The 15,959-nt window shown below is 49.8% G+C and overlaps 1 protein-coding gene across 4 annotated transcripts in view; it reads left to right on the top strand.

Moving 5' to 3' along the window:
• TRIO (trio Rho guanine nucleotide exchange factor) overlaps positions 1–15,959 on the top strand; it is a 244,562-nt gene that overhangs the window by 15,763 nt on the left and 212,840 nt on the right. For all 4 annotated transcript variants that reach the window (XM_064160782.1, XM_064160786.1, XM_064160785.1 and 1 more), the window contains exons 5-6: positions 11,174–11,343; positions 13,008–13,182. In XM_064160782.1, the coding sequence (XP_064016852.1) occupies positions 11,174–11,343; positions 13,008–13,182 (345 nt within the window). The remainder of the gene's footprint in view (positions 1–11,173; positions 11,344–13,007; positions 13,183–15,959) is intronic.

The raw sequence follows: 15,959 nt of genomic DNA, 5'->3' as shown, positions 1-15,959 counted from the left end.
GGATTCTGCACTTTGGCCACAACAACCCCAAGCAGCACTACAGGCTGGGCACAGAGTGGCTGAGAGCAGCCAGGAGGAAAGGGACCTTGGGGTACTGACAGAGAGTAGGCTGAAGATGAGCCAGCAGTGTGCCCAGGTGGCCAAGAGAGCCAATGGCATCCTGGCCTGCATCAGGAGCAGTGTGGCCAGCAGGACAAGGGAGGTTATTCTTCCCTTGTACTCAGCACTGCTCAAGCCATACCTTGAGTGCTGTGTCCAGTTCTGGGCTCCTCAAGAGAGAAGTTGAGATCCTGGAACATGTCCAGAGAAGGGCAATGAAGCTGGTGAGGGGCCTGGAGCACAACGCTGTGAGGAGAGGCTGAGGGAGCTGGGGGTGTGCAGCCTGCAGAAGAGGAGGCTCAGGGCAGACATCATTGCTGCCTCCAGCTACCTGAAGGAAGCTGTAGCCAGGTGGGGTTGGTCTCTTCTGCCAGGCAAGCAGCAACAGAACAAGGGGACACAGCCTCAAGCTGTGCCAGGGCAGGTCTAGGCTGGATGTTAGGAGGAAGTTGTTGTCAGAGAGAGTGATTGGCATTGGAATGGGCTGCCCAGGGAGGTGGTGGAGTCACCATCCCTGAAGGTGTTGAAGCAAAGCCTGACTGAGGCACTTAGTGCCATGGTCTGGTTGACTGGCTAGGGCTGGGTGCTAGGTTGGACTGGCTGAGCTTGGAGGCCTCTTCCAACCTGGCTGTGGTTCTATGATTCTATAGACACACACACATCAGGCACTTCTGGTGCCCAGATACAGTTGTTGGGGAATAGAGTTGCAACATTTGGTCTTATATGAATACCAGCTCCTTCAGTAACTATCTCTGTAGTAGGATACATATTCCAACACTGTGATGAGGGGCAGGGCTGGAATGAGTTGGTCATTTTGACCTGCAGAAACCATGTGCCTTTCTGTGCCTTACCCTGCTGAAGAGACTGACAGCAGATCCAAAAGCCATTATTACAGTAATTGAAAGGGAACTAAATGATGGGAGCAGAGTGGATGTTTTACTGTAATAAAATCACTTTGTGTACTTGGGAAGATATTTACTCTAAGGTTTTATTTAGCTGCAGTCTTTCAGGAGATCGCAGGAACGACACTGAAGTGGAAAGAGACTCCTGATGGAAACACTGAAACTTCCAGGATGTTGCAGACAATTAAACTAATACCCTCTGAGTGATTAATGGCATGCTCCCAAGCACTCTGGGAAGAGGTAGTACAGGATGCAGGCTCGTTCAAACAGATGTTTCTTAGCCTCTGTTATATTTAGATCCCCAAATAAATAAGACCTGCTGAGTGAAATATCTGCCTGCCAGCACTTCAGAATTTGGTTCCCCTTGCCTGTTTTAATTCTGATAAGATGTGAAGAGCAGGTGAAAGGAGCAGAAGAGCCTCCTTCTGTGACTGGATTGAGTTATTTATGTGGTTTTCTTACTGTACATTAGAGCTGTCTGGCTGCTAAGTAAAGTTATTACTGAGGTAAGTACTTACTGCATCCAGTTCTGGAGCCCTTGTTACAAGAAGGATGTGGGGATGCTGGAGCATGTCCAGAGAAGGGCCAGGAGGATGCTCAGAGGCTGCAGCAGCTCTGCTGTGAGCACAGACTGAAAGAGTTGAGGCTGTTGAGGCTGGAGAAGAGGAGGCTCCCAGGTGATCTTCTTGTGGCCTTCCAGTATCTGAAAAGTGCCTCCAAAAAAGCTGGGGAGGGACTTCTTGGGCACTGAGGGAGTGACAGGACTGGGGGAAATGGAACAAAGCTGGAGGTGGGGAGGTTCAGGCTGGCTGTGAGGAGGAAGTTGTTGAGCAGGAGAGTGGTGAGAGGCTGGAATGGGTTGCCCAGGGAGGTGGTTGAGGCCCCATGGCTGGAGGTGTTTGAGGCCAGGCTGGCTGAGGCTGTGTGCAGCCTGCTCTAGGGTAGGGTGTCCCTGGGCATGGCAGGGGGGTTGGAACTGGCTGCTCCTTGTGACCCCTTCCAACCCTGACTGATTCTATGATTCTAGGTCACAGGACTTGGTAATTTGTGTAGGGATCTTTGTGCTGCTGCCTTTGCAGAAAACAGAAAAAGAAAAAGGAAGTTACTCTGAAGTTGACACTAAGAGAAACTTAACATTGTTTTTAGTTACGAGTTTGTGGATTTCTTCCCTCTGGATTTTTTTTGCCTAGCTCTCTTTTCAAAGAATCATAGAACCAAGCAGGTTGGAAGAGACCTCCAAGCTCAGCCAGTCCAACCTAGCACCCAGCCCTAGCCAGTCAAGCAGACCATGGCATTGAGTGCCTGGTCCAGGCTTTGCTTGCACACCTCCAGGGACAGCAACTCCACCACCCCCCTGGGCAGCCCATTCCATTGGCAAATTTTACAGAACACTGAGTTACTTCAGAAACTTACTGCACTATAAAATCTGTAGTTGTGCCCTACTGAACATGTCTGGGAAGGTCCAGCCTATATTCATCCCTCGATATTAACTGTTCCTTTTCTTTTGGCATTTCCCTGCTATCTCATACTGTCTTTGTCCTTAATTTTGTGTCCAAAACCAAGGTAATTTGTTATTTCTGGTATTTCCTGTGCTCATTATGACTTCAGAGCTTTATAGAAGCCAGTTACCCACCCCTCCACCACCCTCCTTAAGAAAATCACCCAGACTAGACTCAGCTGAGATGGAAAATAGAACAAAGTTTTATACTTAGAGCTCAGCACAATACACAAGCAGGTATTTACAGTATCTACAGCTAGAGACAGAAAGAATCATAGAATTCACCAGGTTGGAAGAGACCTCCAAGCTCAGCCAGTCCAACCTAGCACCAGCCCTGTCCAGTCAACCAGACCATGGCACTAAGTGCCTCTGCCAGGCTTTGCTTCAACACCTCCAGGGATGGTGACTCCACCACCTCCCTGGGCAGCCCATTCCAATGCCAGTCACTCTCTCTGACAACAACTTTCTCCTAACATCCAGCCTAGACCTCCCCTGGCACAACTTGAAACTGTGTCCCCTTGTTCTATTGCTGCTTGCCTGGCAGAAGAGACCAACCCCACCTGGCTACAATGTCCCTTCAAGTAGTTGTAGACAACAATGATGTCTGCCCTGAGCCTCCTCTTCTCTAGGCTAAACAACCCCAGCTCCCTCACCCTCTCCTCACAGGGCTGTGCTCCAGCTTTGTTGCCCTTCTCTGGACACCTTCCAGCACCTCAACATCTCTCTTTAATTGAGGGGACTAAAACTGGACACAGTACTCAAGCTGTGGCCTGAGCAGTGCTGAGCACAGGGGCAGAATAACCTCCCATATTCTGCTGGCCACACTGCTCCTGATGCAGGCCAGGATGCCATTGGCTCTCTTGGCCACCTGGGCACACTGCTGCCTCATCTTCAGCTACTCTCTACCAGTACTCCCAGGTCCCTTTCCTCCTGGCTGCTTTACAGCCACTCAGTCCCCAGCCTGTAGTGCTGCTTAAAAAGTAATCCAGAAACACAGCAGCCCTCCCAGAAACCAGAGTCCCCAGGAGGGGCTCCCAACCACCCTTCCACCTCCTTCCCACTCCTCTACCTTACCCCAGACTTTGCCTTACGTTCAAGGTGAGTCTGGAAAGTCAGCCAGGGGGTTAGGAAGCAGAAGGATTAGTCACACAGACAGCAGGTTAGGGAGGGAAATGCAGGCAACCAGAGCCTATGAGTGTTCTTCTTCTTACCCATCTCAGCAAGCCTATGAGTGCAGCAGCCATCACCATCATTTCCTTTTCACAGCCTGTCAGCTAATTCTTCTCAGCAGAATATCCCAGCCAGGCTCAAACCAGCACACTGCCCATTAAGAATTACTATTTTAACTGGATGAATTTCTGTCTGGCTTTAATAACCTGTTAGTTTTGCTCATTTGTAGTGGCTCCCTTCTAATTTCTGTGTATAGATACCAAGATTATTTTGAAGGGAGACTGTTTATAAGAAACTTACTTTTCAGAACAGTGCCAAAAGCTTCTGTGGCAGTCTGTGAGACTAAGTTTTGTTTTGGAAGTGTCACAGAGCTGTAGAGACTTCAGAAATGGCTTAAATTGTTCCACTGGAAATAGGATATGAATCTCAACGAGGCATGTGATGCATACTAATCAACCTCCTTCTCTCTCTGCACATTCACAAAGTGTTTTTTTCTTCCAAAGCAGTGGGCAACTCAGCTAATGAGCTAGGGAAAGGCAGTGCATTTGTCAGCATTTTGGTGCCTTTAGGGCAAGATGCTGTGTTTACAGTCAAGCCAGTCAGCAGGTGACCTTCTTGTGGCCTTCCTGTATCTGAAGGGGGCTACAGAAAAGCTGGGGAGGGACTTTTTAGGCTGTCAGGGAGTGACAGGACTGGGGGGAATGGAGCAAAGCTGGAGGTGGGGAGAGTCAGAGTGGCCGTTAGGAGGAAGTTGTTGAGCAGGAGAGTGGTGAGAGGCTGGAATGGGTTGCCCAGGGAGGTGGTTGAGGCCCCATGGCTGGAGGTATCACAGTATCACAGCATTATCAAGGTTGGAAGAGACCTCACAGATCATTAAGTCCAACCCTTTACCACAGAGCTCAAGGCCAGACCATGGCACCAAGTGCCACGTCCAGTCCTGCCTTGAACAGCTCCAGGCTGGCTGAGACTGTGGGCAGGCTGATCTAGGGTGGAGTGTCCCTACCCATGGCAGGGGACTTGGAACTGGGTGACCCTTGTGGTCCCTTCCAACCCTGACTGACTCTGTGGTTCTAGTACTTTGTTGTGCTAGCACCCATCTCTCTCTGCTCTAGGCAGGTGGTGTTGCTTTGAACTGGCTGCACAGAAGGCAAAGTCTGTTTATTCTCTGTAGGCTCCAGGGGAAGTATTTGCACAGACACTGTATCACCAGTGCAGTGCTTCAGGTTTCCTTGCTCCTGCCAGGTCCTCTCTACCTGGTTCCAGAAGTAGCAAGTGTATGTGTGGAATTAAGAAATAGAGTTGAAGTGTCCCCTGTACAGCTCTGACACAACCCAGTTAGAAGTGACATGTAGGGAAAGAATTAAAGTGGCTCCTAGACCTGTTTTGAACTGCTGCACAGGAGCTTTTAAGAGAGCCAAGAAGCAAACTTGATATGGGCCAAGGGACTCAAAGTTATTTTAATCTCAATTTGACTGTGATTAAAAAAATCACATCACTGTGGTCTCTGAAAAGTGGACATTTTATAGAGAGTGCATTTGGCCTGGAGTGTAGAGGTCTTCCAGCCAGAACTCGACACTTATCAGGCCACACCTTGAGTGCTGTGTCCAGTTCTGGGCTCCTCAATTCAAGAGAGATGGTGAGGTGCTGGAAGGTGTCCAGAGAAGGGCAACAAAGCTGGTGAGGGGCCTGGAGCACAGCCCAGTGAGGAGAGGCTGAGGGAGCTGGGGGTGTGCAGCCTGCAGAAGAGGAGGCTCAGGGCAGAGCTCATTGCTGTCTACAACTACCTGAAGGGAGGCTGTAGCCAGGTGGGGTTGGGCTCTGCTGCCAGGCCATCAGCACCAGAACAAGGGGACACAGCCTCAATTTGTGCCAGGGGAGGTCTGTGCTGGATGTTAGGAGGAAGTTGTTGGCAGAGAGAGTGATTGGCATTGGAATGGGCTGCCCAGGGAGGTGGTGGAGTCGCCATCCCTGAAGGTATTGAAGCCAAGGCTGGCTGAGGCACTTAGTGCCATGGTCTGGTTGAGTGGCTAGGGCTGGGTGCTAGGTTGGACTGGATGAGCTTGCAGGTCTCTTCCAACCTGGCTGATTTTATGACTCTGTTAGTTTTGTAGCTTGTAGGTCCCTTCCAACCTGCTTGATTCTATGATAACTGAACACATTAGATCTGTGCAGGTAAAAACAAAGTTTTCCTCTCAAATGAATATGTTTGCACAGTTGCAAGCTGCACTGTTTGTATGCCAGCTCAGTTGGCAGGTCTCTAACTGGTGCCCTGTTAATACAGTTTAGACAAAAACTTAATGTGCTAAGAGGGGCATAAAAACATGTCCTTTAAGTATTGAAGCCTGAGTAATGTTCCCAGGTGATGTTGTCATGCTGCTTGCTCTTAAGTTTCATTTGTCTCTACATGGAGTTTGCATTCCTAAGTATGCATTTGGGGAGGAAAAATTACTTTTGTGCACTTGATTGGGTTATGTTGGAATGAATGTTGATGAGTGCTTTTGACCCACTTTTTGAGCCCTATTGATTTGTACTCCTTTTAATAAGCAAGCCTGCTGTGGCTTGAACTTGTGGTGGGTTTGGCTATGGAGCTTCATTCAGAACTGTGACAGGCATTGTCTGTGAAGCGTGTGAGGAGTCAGAGAACGAGTCTGTATGAATAGGCAGTTCTGGGTTTGGTGAGGATTAGTGTCCCAGCAGGACAAGGGAGGTTCTTCTGCCCCTGTACTCAGCACTGCTCAGGCCACACCTTGAGTGCTGTGTCCAGTTCGGGGCTCCTCAATTCAAGAGAGATGTTGAGGTGCTGGAAGGTGTCCAGAGAAGGGCAGCAAGGCTGGTGAGGGGCCTGGAGCACAGCCCTGTGAGGAGAGGCTGAGGGAGCTGGGGGTGTGCAGCCTGCAGAAGAGGAGGCTCAGGGCAGAGCTCATTGCTGTCTACAACTACCTGAAGGGAGGCTGTAGCCAGGTGGAGTTGGTCTCTTCTGCCAGGCAAGCAGCAACAGAACAAGGGGACACAGTCTCAAGCTGTGCCAGGGGAGGTCTGTGCTGGATGTTAGGAGGAAGTTTTTGGCAGAGAGAGTGATTGGCATTGGAATGGGCTGCCCAGGGAGGTGGTGGAGTTGCTGTGCCTGGAGGTGTTGAAGCCAAGCCTGGCTGAGGCACTTAGTGCCATGGTCTGGTTGATTGTTGAGGGCTGGGTGCTAGATTGGCCTGGCTGAGCTTGCAGGTCTCTTCCAACCTGGCTGATTTTATGACTCTGTTAGTTTTGTAGAAAAGAGTCTGGTTAAATGCAGTGAGTTCTTCCTGACTGTGAAATCTTCTCCTATAGCTTGGTTAACTCAAAACCTGCCTAAGGAGGTATGTAAAGCTCTAAAACCCAAAACTTAGCATTTGGTTTTAAAGTAGAGCTTCAAAGGAACTGATCTAAATCCTTACATTGATTTTTTTATTTGAATGAGTCTCCACATTAGTTAGGAAACCTTTGTGATTGTAGCCTACAAGCAACAACATGAAATGAGTATTTCTGGTCCCTTCCAACCCTGACTGCTCTATGATTCTATGATTTACAGAGTTGGTAAGGACCTTAAAGATCACCTAGTTACAACTCCCCTGGCCATGACCAGGGACACTTTCCACTAGCCCAGGTTGCTCAAGGCCTCGTCCAGCCTGGCTGCACTTTGGCCACAACAACCCCATGCAGAGATACAGGCTGGGGTTGGAGTGGCTGGAGAGCAGCCAGACAGAGAGGGATCTGGGGGTGCTGATTGATACCCGCCTGAACATGAGCCAGCAGTGTGCCCAGGTGGCCAAGAGAGCCAGTGGCATCCTGGCCTGCATCAGGAATGGTGTGGTCAGCAGGAGCAGGGAGGTCATTCTGCCCCTGTACTCTGCACTGGTTAGACCACACCTTGAGTGCTGTGTTCAGTTCTGGGCCCCCCAGTTTAGGAGGGACATTGAGATGCTTGAGCATGTGCAGAGAAGGGCGACGAGGCTGGGGAGAGGCCTTGAGCACAGCCCTACGAGGAGAGGCTGAGGGAGCTGGGATTGGTTAGCCTGGAGAAGAGGAGGCTCAGGGGAGACCTCATTGCTGTCTACAGCTACCTGAGGGGAGGTTGTGGCCAGGAGGAGGTTGCTCTCTTCTCTCAGGTGGCCAGCACCAGAACAAGAGGACACAGCCTCAGGCTGCACCAGGGGAGATTTAGGCTGGAGGTGAGGAGAAAGTTCTTCCCTGAGAGAGTCATTGGACACTGGAATGGGCTGCCCGGGGAGGTGGTGGAGTCGCCGTCCCTGGAGCTGTTCAAGGCAGGACTGGACGTGGCACTTGGTGCCATGGTCTGGCCTTGAGCTCTGTGGTAAAGGGTTGGACTTGATGATCTGTGAGGTCTCTTCCAACCCTGATGATACTGTGGTACTGTGATACCTCCTGGGAGGTTGTGGATCACAGAATGGGCAACCTGTGCCAGTGTCTCCCCAGCTTTCTTAGAGATGAGATGTTAAGCAAAGAAAGAAAGGAAGTTGTCCTTTCTTTTCAAATGAAGGCAGTTTTGATTGCTTACTGTGTGCTTGTTAATGCAGTTACCTTTAATGAGGTTCAAAAGGTTAATGAAGTTGATTTATGTCTTTGAAACATACAAGGGCAGAGAGTGAAATGCAGTCAAAAGATCTTAATTCTTTCCATCAAACCAGAGTTATTCTTTTAGGATATAACCCAAACCCTAATCCTTGTTCTTGGAATCACACAGCCTTTGGGCCCCATCCTCTTTAACATCTTCACAGATGATCTGGATGAGGGCATGGAGTCAGTCATCAGCAAGTTTGCAAATGACACCAAGCTGGGGGCAGATGTGGCTGGGTTGGAGGGCAGAAGGGCTCTGCAGCAGGACCTTGACCACCTGGACAGATGGGCAGAGTCCAAGGGGATGGCTTCAATAGCTCCAAGTGCAGGGTGCTGCACTTTGGCCACAGCAACCCCATGCAGAGACACAGGCTGGGGTTGGAGTGGCTGGAGAGCAGCCAGACAGAGAGGGATCTGGGGGTGCTGATTGATACCCACCTGAACATGAGCCAGCAGTGTGCCCAGGTGGCCAAGAGAGCCAGTGGCATCCTGGCCTGCATCAGCAATGGTGTGGCCAGCAGGAGCAGGGAGGTCATTCTGCCCCTGTACTCTGCACTGGTTAGACCACACCTTGAGTGCTGTGTTCAGTTCTGGGCCCCCCAGTTTAGGAGGGACATTGAGATGCTTGAGCGTGTCCAGAGAAGGGCAACGAGGCTGGGGAGAGGCCTTGAGCACAGCCCTACGAGGAGAGGCTGAGGGAGCTGGGATTGGTTAGCCTGGAGAAGAGGAGGCTCAGGGCAGACCTTATTGCTGTCTACAACTACCTGAGGGGAGGTTGTGGCCAGGAGGAGGTTGCTCTCTTCTCTCAGGTGGCCAGCACCAGAACGAGAGGACACAGCCTCAGGCTGCACCAGGGGAGATTTAGGCTGGAGGTGAGGAGAAAGTTCTTCCCTGAGAGAGTCATTGGACACTGGAATGGGCTGCCCGGGGAGGTGGTGGAGTCGCCGTCCCTGGGGCTGTTCAAGGCAGGACTGGACGTGGCACTTGGTGCCATGGTCTGGCCTTGAGCTCTGTGCTAAAGGGTTGGACTTGATGATCTGTGAGGTCTCTTCCAACCCTGATGATGATGATACTGTGATGTGCTAAAGCAGAAAGGAGGCAGCCAGTGGGAATGTTTCCTGTGAGGGAAGCTGTTTCCCTGGGCTTCCCTGCCCGTAGAAGCGTTGCAGCCCTGCTTCCTGTCTTCAGGCAGGGTTTTGATCAGTTGCACAATAGATGGCTAATGGTCTGCTGATGAAAAATGTTCCTGCCGAGCTTAGGATCTAACAGTTTGCCTCCTAAACTTGTGGAGAGCACCACGGAAGGGCTCAAGTGACCAGTAGTGATACCTAGCTAAGCATATACCTAGGGACTTCGGTGCAAAGTGTGCTGCTTGGGCACTTCTGAACAGAGATTATATGCACATGTGTGATGGTTTGGGTGTTCCCTGCCCCCCTACACGTTGGAAAATCTCCCAGACTAGACTCAGCAGCTCTGGAAATGGAATGAAGCTTTCTATTTACAGCTTAGCACAATATACAAGCAGGTATGTACAATATCTACAGTTATATACAGAAATGTACACATTAAAAGGTAATCCAGAAACACAACAGCCCTCCCAGAAACCTGAGTCCCCAGGAGGGGCTCCCAACCACCCTTCCACCTTTCCTTGAACTCCTCTACCCTTACCCAAGACTTTGGCTTATGTTCAAGGTATCTTGGAGGGTCGGCCAGGGGAGTTAGGAAGCAGAAGGATTAGTCACACAGACAGCAGGTTAGGTTAGAGAGAGAGAGTTCAGTCCTAAGCACAGAGAGTGACTCTTATCTGTGTTTGTGTTCTTGTTCTTAGCCATCTCAGCAAGCCTATGAGTGCAGCAGCCATCACCACTGTTTCCTTTTCCCAGCCTGTAATCTAATTCTTCTCACCAGAACATTCTAGCTAGCTTCAAACTAGCACAACATGTTGAATGGGGGATGGGGGGAATGTTGAATTAAGTAGTGGAAGACCCCACTGCTTGGGGTTGTTGCTTCCAGCACCTCCCTGGGCAACCTGTTCCAGGCTCTCACCACCCTCATGGTGAAGAACTTCTTCCTAACATCCAATCTGAATCTACCCACTTCTAGTTTTGCTCCATTCCCCCCAGTCCTCTCGCTCCCTGACATCCTAACCTGTCCCTCAGCAGCTTTCTTGTGGCCCTCTTCAGATACTGGAAGGCCACAAGAAGGTCTGCTGGGAGCCTTCTCTTCTCCAGATGGAGGGACGTGGGCTGTGAATGCCAACCCAGAGCACTGAAGGGATGAGTGCCAAGCCAGTACTTATGATGATTTTTATTGTGGTATTGTAAAATTGAAATCAAGAGTGTAAACCCCCCCTAGCTGCAGAAATCAGGGTAGAAAGAGAAGTCCTGTTTGCTTCAGCTCTGTGTTTTGGTTTTCAAAATGCCTTTTTCTTTTTCCTTTTCTTTCTCTCTTTGCAGGTCACCGAAAAGTCTGGTGTTGTCTGTGTGCATGTGTCAGTGTAAATTTGATGGTGCCTACAATACATCTCCCTTCCTTCCTTCCTTCCTTCCTTCTTTCTCTCAGAGCATGTTACCATAGCATTTCCCTCCCAGGGACTCGAGCAGAGAGCTGCGGATGGGATTCTCGCTCGGAGCTCTGTGCTGGTCGATTGGATACGCTTAGTACTGTGGAAGGAAAATGGGAAAGAAAGGGTGACTTAGCAACCCAGATAAAGCTTTCCTGGTATTTCTGAGAAGTTCAAACCTTATTTGAGACAAAGATGCATTTTTATTAAATTGAGGATGGGATTTTTTTTCTTCTCCCCACCTCAGCCAGTTCTGCCCAGGCAGATTGAGTTGGAATAGTGACGGCGTGATCCCGGGGCTTATATTTCTCTGCTTCTCCTCTGCTTTAGTTGTGGACATGGCTTGAAGAGCTACAGAAAGAACTGCTTGATGATGTCTATGCTGAGTCTGTGGAGGCTGTCCAAGACCTGATTAAACGTTTTGGTCAACAACAACAGACTACTCTGCAGGTTACAGTCAATGTCATAAAAGAAGGTGAAGATCTTATACAGCAACTAAGGTAAAACAACTTCTTTGTTTAAATATCTTCTGATACATGTCTGATATTCTTCCTTTCTGAGGGTAGAAATGATGACTACACAGTATGACTTATAAATGAAACTTGTATGTGTTAGGACTAGAGTGATGTTTCATGCTGTACTCAGGTCTCTGACCCTCTGTTTACAGGAAGCTCAGCTTAGAAGCACTAACTTGACAAAAAGATTTTGCTTAGGCAAGCTGCCTTTCTGTCTTTGTAGTCTGACATGCATGCAGGGCTCCACTCTGAGCTTTGAGCCTTTACATAAAGACACACTTGAAATTGCTTTGCAGACTGATGGGTAACATTTCTGCAGTCTGTTTTGTTCAGTGACAATCTAACTGTGGGTCCAGGCTGGGGCAGTATGTGCTTTATTTGCTGCAGAAGCGATTCATGGCAGTTAGATGTTGTGCTGAGGGATTTGCTTTAGTCAAGGACTTGTCAGAGTGAAACTAATGGTTGGACTTGATGCTGGAGAGCAGCCCTGTGGAGAGGGACCTGGGGGTGCTGGTGGCTAACAAGTTACCCATGGCACAGCAATGTGCCCTGCTGGCCAAGGAGGCCAATGGGATCCTGGGGTGTATTAGGCAGAGTGTGTCCAGCAGATCAAGGGAGGTTCTCCTGCCCCTCTACTCTGTCCTGCTGAGACCTCATCTTGAATACTGTGTTCAGTTTTGGGCTGCCCAGTTTCAGAGGAACAGGGATCTGCTGGAGAGGGTCCAGCAGAGAGCTGTGAGGATGATGAGGGGACTGGAGGGCACTGCCTGATGAGGAGAGGTTGAGGGCCCTGGGGCTGCTTAGTCTGGAGAAGAGAAGACTGAGAGGGGATTTGATAAATGTTTATGAGTATCTGAGGGCTGCCAGGAGCAGGGGACAGGCTCTGCTTACTGCTCCCTGGGATAGGACAAGGAGCAGTGGGTGCAAGCTGCAGCACAGGAGGTTCTGCCTCAACACAAGGGGAACTTCTTTACTACTTTAAGGGTCCCAGAGCACTGGCACAGGCTCCCCAGAGAGGCTGTGGAGTCTCCTTCTCTGGAGCCTTTCAAGGCCTGTCTGGATGTGTTCCTCTGTGATCTGTGCTAGATTGTGTGGTCCTGCTCTGGCAGGGGAGTTGGTCTCAATGATCTCCTTGGGTCTCTTCCAGCCCCTAATATCCTGTGAGCCTGAGATCTTGAAGGTTTTTTTTCGATCTCAGTAATTCTGTGATTATTTTTTCTACATTTGCAGGTCATTTATATAAGATCAAGTACATTTTTTTTTAATTCTTTTTATTTTGCTTTTTTTGTTGACGTTGGCAGGAAGGTTCAGTAGAGCAAATGGTTATTTGGCACTTCCTTTTCACAGTAAAACAGTTGGGCTTTAGATTTTGTTCCACCTGTGTACAGAATGTCCTTAATGTTGCATTAGTGCAAAAAAATTAAAGCAATCTTAATTTCCTAATGCTTTCTCAAGTACTGAAATGTAAATTAGACTTCTGTTATTGAAGATCTACAGACTTACCTTTCTTGTACTGTGGCTTGCACTGATCCCATCTGAAGCAGGCACAGGATTGGTGCAATGTGTAGTTTCCAAACTGTGTGAGGTTTTGTCACTAATGCTGCTTTTTCTTGTTTCTTTTCACCCCCTCTTCTCTCCATTTTGAATAGGGATTCTGCTATTTCTAGTAATAAGACCCCCCACAACAGCTCAATCAACCACATAGAGACAGTCCTGCAGCAACTGGATGAGGCACAGTCCCAGATGGAGGAGCTTTTTCAAGAGCGCAAGATCAAGCTTGAGCTGTTTCTGCAGCTGCGCATCTTTGAAAGGGATGCAATAGATGTGAGTGTCTTCTTCTGCACCCACTTCTCTCACGTGGACATGTTCATGCTGGAATTGGTGTGTAGTTGCACTGGCAGGTGGTTCAAGTGACTGGTGGATGTGGTTCTTACCTGAACTAAAGATTCAGCATCTTGCAAGTGAAAGTTTGCAGATGACACCAAGCTAGGAGCAGCTGTGGGGCTGCTGGGTGGTACAAGAGCCCTGCAGAGGGACTTGGACAGGCTGGATGGGTGGGTGTGATGGTTTGGGCTCTTACCCGCCCCCCCACACTTTGTATGTGCCCCAGCTAACTCAGACGGACCCTGGGAATATAAATGAAGCAATTTATTTACAGCAGCAAATACACAAGCAGCTATTTACAATATATACAGTTATATACAGAAATATACAAAGGATAAACAATACAAAAGCACAACTCCCCTCCCAGAAACCTGAGTCCCCAGGAGGGGCTCTCAAACCACCCCAACACCTCCCCCGGCCCTCTCAACCTTACCCCAGTTCTCAGGAAGAAGAGAGGTGCAGCCAAGAGGTTAGGGAGCAAGGTTAGTAGGAGCAAGGTTAATGAGATGTGACCAGGTCTGAAGGCAAAGGCAGAAGGAGAGACAAAATGGAGAAAGTTTACTTCTTCTTCCCAGAGCTCTCAGCGAGACTGTGAGAGAAGTTGACATCATTTGTTTTCATTCCACTGCCTGTTATCTAGTTCTTCTACCAAAACATTCTAGCTTGCTTCTAACTAGCACAGTGGGCAGAGGCCAATGGGATGAGGCTGAACAAGGCCAAGTGCAGGGTTCTGCACTTTGGCCACAACAACCCCAAACAGTGCTACAGGCTGGACACAGAGTGGCTGAGAGCAGCCAGGCAGAAAGGGACCTGGGGGTACTGGTAGAGAGTAGCTGAAGATGAGGCAGCAGTGTGCCCAGGTGGCCAAGAGAGCCAATGGCATCCTGGGCTGGCTCAGGAACAGTGTGGCCAGCAGGACAAGGGAGGTTCTTCTGCCCCTGTACTCAGCACTGCTCAGGCCACACCTTGAGTGCTGTGTCCAGTTCTGGGCTCCTCGATTCAAGAGAGATGTTGAGGTGCTGGAAGGTGTCCAGAGAAGGGCAACAAAGCTGGTGAGGGGCCTGGAGCACAAACCCTATGAGGAGAGGCTGAGGGAGCTGGGGGTGTGCAGCCTGCAGAAGAGGAGGCTCAGGGCAGACCTCACTGCTGTCTACAAGTACCTGAAAGGAGGCTGTAGCCAGGTGGGGTTGGTCTCTTCTGCCAGGCAAGCAGCAACAGAAGAAGGGGACATAGCCTCAAGTTGTGCCAGGGGAGGTCTAGGCTGGCTGTTAGGAGGAAGTTGTTGTCAGAGAGAGTGATTGGCATTGGAATGGGCTGCCCAGGGAGGTGGTGGAGTTGCCATCCCTGGAGGTGCTGAAGCCAATCCTGGCTGAGGCACTTAGTGCCATGATCTAGTTGATTGGACTGGGTGCTAGGTTGGACTGGATGATCTTGGAGGTCTCTTCCAACCTGCTTGGTTCTATGAAAGTGTCAGGAGATTGTGGATCTGATGTTTTTGATATGAAGTGCAGCTGGTGGCTGGCTCCCAGTGCATCTTTAAGCATGGCTTGTAAAGTGAGAGCATTCCAGGTGCTTCACCTGGGAAGTCTGATTTGAAAAGCAAGCTGTCTGCCTGTGACTGGAGTGCTTGCAGTTAGGGTGAGTTAGACTTGCAAGATGGCCGTGGCAGGGATGTGGTGAGGTGTCTCACATGGCTGGACCATTACAGACAGTGACTGCAGACTCTCAAAAGGGGTAAGCAAGGAGGGAGCAGCAAGTAAGGGAGGGGTAAGCAAGGAGGGAGCAGTCTCTGTAAGTCAGAGAGTGTTTTGATTGTCTGGGGCTTAATGATGGTGACAATACAGTTGAGTGTTTATGGGTAAGCATCAAGGAGAAGGCCAACAAGGCAGATGTACTGTCTACACCTACCTGAAAGGGCATTGTAGCCAGGTGGGGGGTGGCCTCTTCTCCCAGGCAACCAGCAATAGAACAAGGGGACACAGTCTCAAGTTGTGCCAGGGTAGGTATAGGCTGGATATTAGGAAGAAGTTCTTCACAGAGAGAGTGATTGGCATTGGAATGGGCTGCCCAGGGAGGTGGTGGAGTCACTGTCCCTGGGTGTCTTCAAGCAAAGCCTGGCTGAGGCACTTAGTGCCATGGTCTGGTTGACTGGACAGGGCTGGGTGCTAGGTTGGACTGGATGATCTTGGAAGTCTCTTCCAACCTGGTTGATTCTATGATTCTATGATTCTATGTCATGGTGGGAGTCTGTTACAGACCACCCAACCTGGATGAAAAGCCAAATGAAACAGTCTTTAGGCATCTGGCAGAAGTCTGATGATCCCTGTCTCATTTGCTCGTGAGAGACTTCAACTTGCCTGATGTCCACTGCAAGTGCAGTGCTGCGAAGAGCGAGCAGGAACAGAGGCTCCTGGAGTGTGTGGAGGGTAACTTGCTGACTCAGCTGGTGATGGAGCCAATTAGGAGAGGCACCCTGCTGGACCTGTTGTGCACAGACAGGGAGGGAATTGTGCTGGTGTAAAGGCTGAGGTCTGTCTTGGGCACAGTGATTGTGAAATGGTAGAATTCTCAATTCGGGGAGAAGAAAAGAGGAGTCAGAAGAACTGCCACTATGCACTTCCAGCAGGCAGACCTTGGCCTGCTTCAGAGGCTGCTTGCCAGAGGCCTTTGGGAGGCAGTTCTGAAGGGCCAAGGAGTCCAGGAGAGAGGTCTTAAAG

Source organism: Pogoniulus pusillus, chromosome 21 (assembly GCF_015220805.1).
Source record: "Pogoniulus pusillus isolate bPogPus1 chromosome 21, bPogPus1.pri, whole genome shotgun sequence".
Classification (NCBI taxonomy): domain Eukaryota; kingdom Metazoa; phylum Chordata; class Aves; order Piciformes; family Lybiidae; genus Pogoniulus; species Pogoniulus pusillus.
The sequence above is the reverse complement of the archived record's forward strand: the minus strand, read 5'-3'. Positions and strand labels throughout refer to the sequence as shown.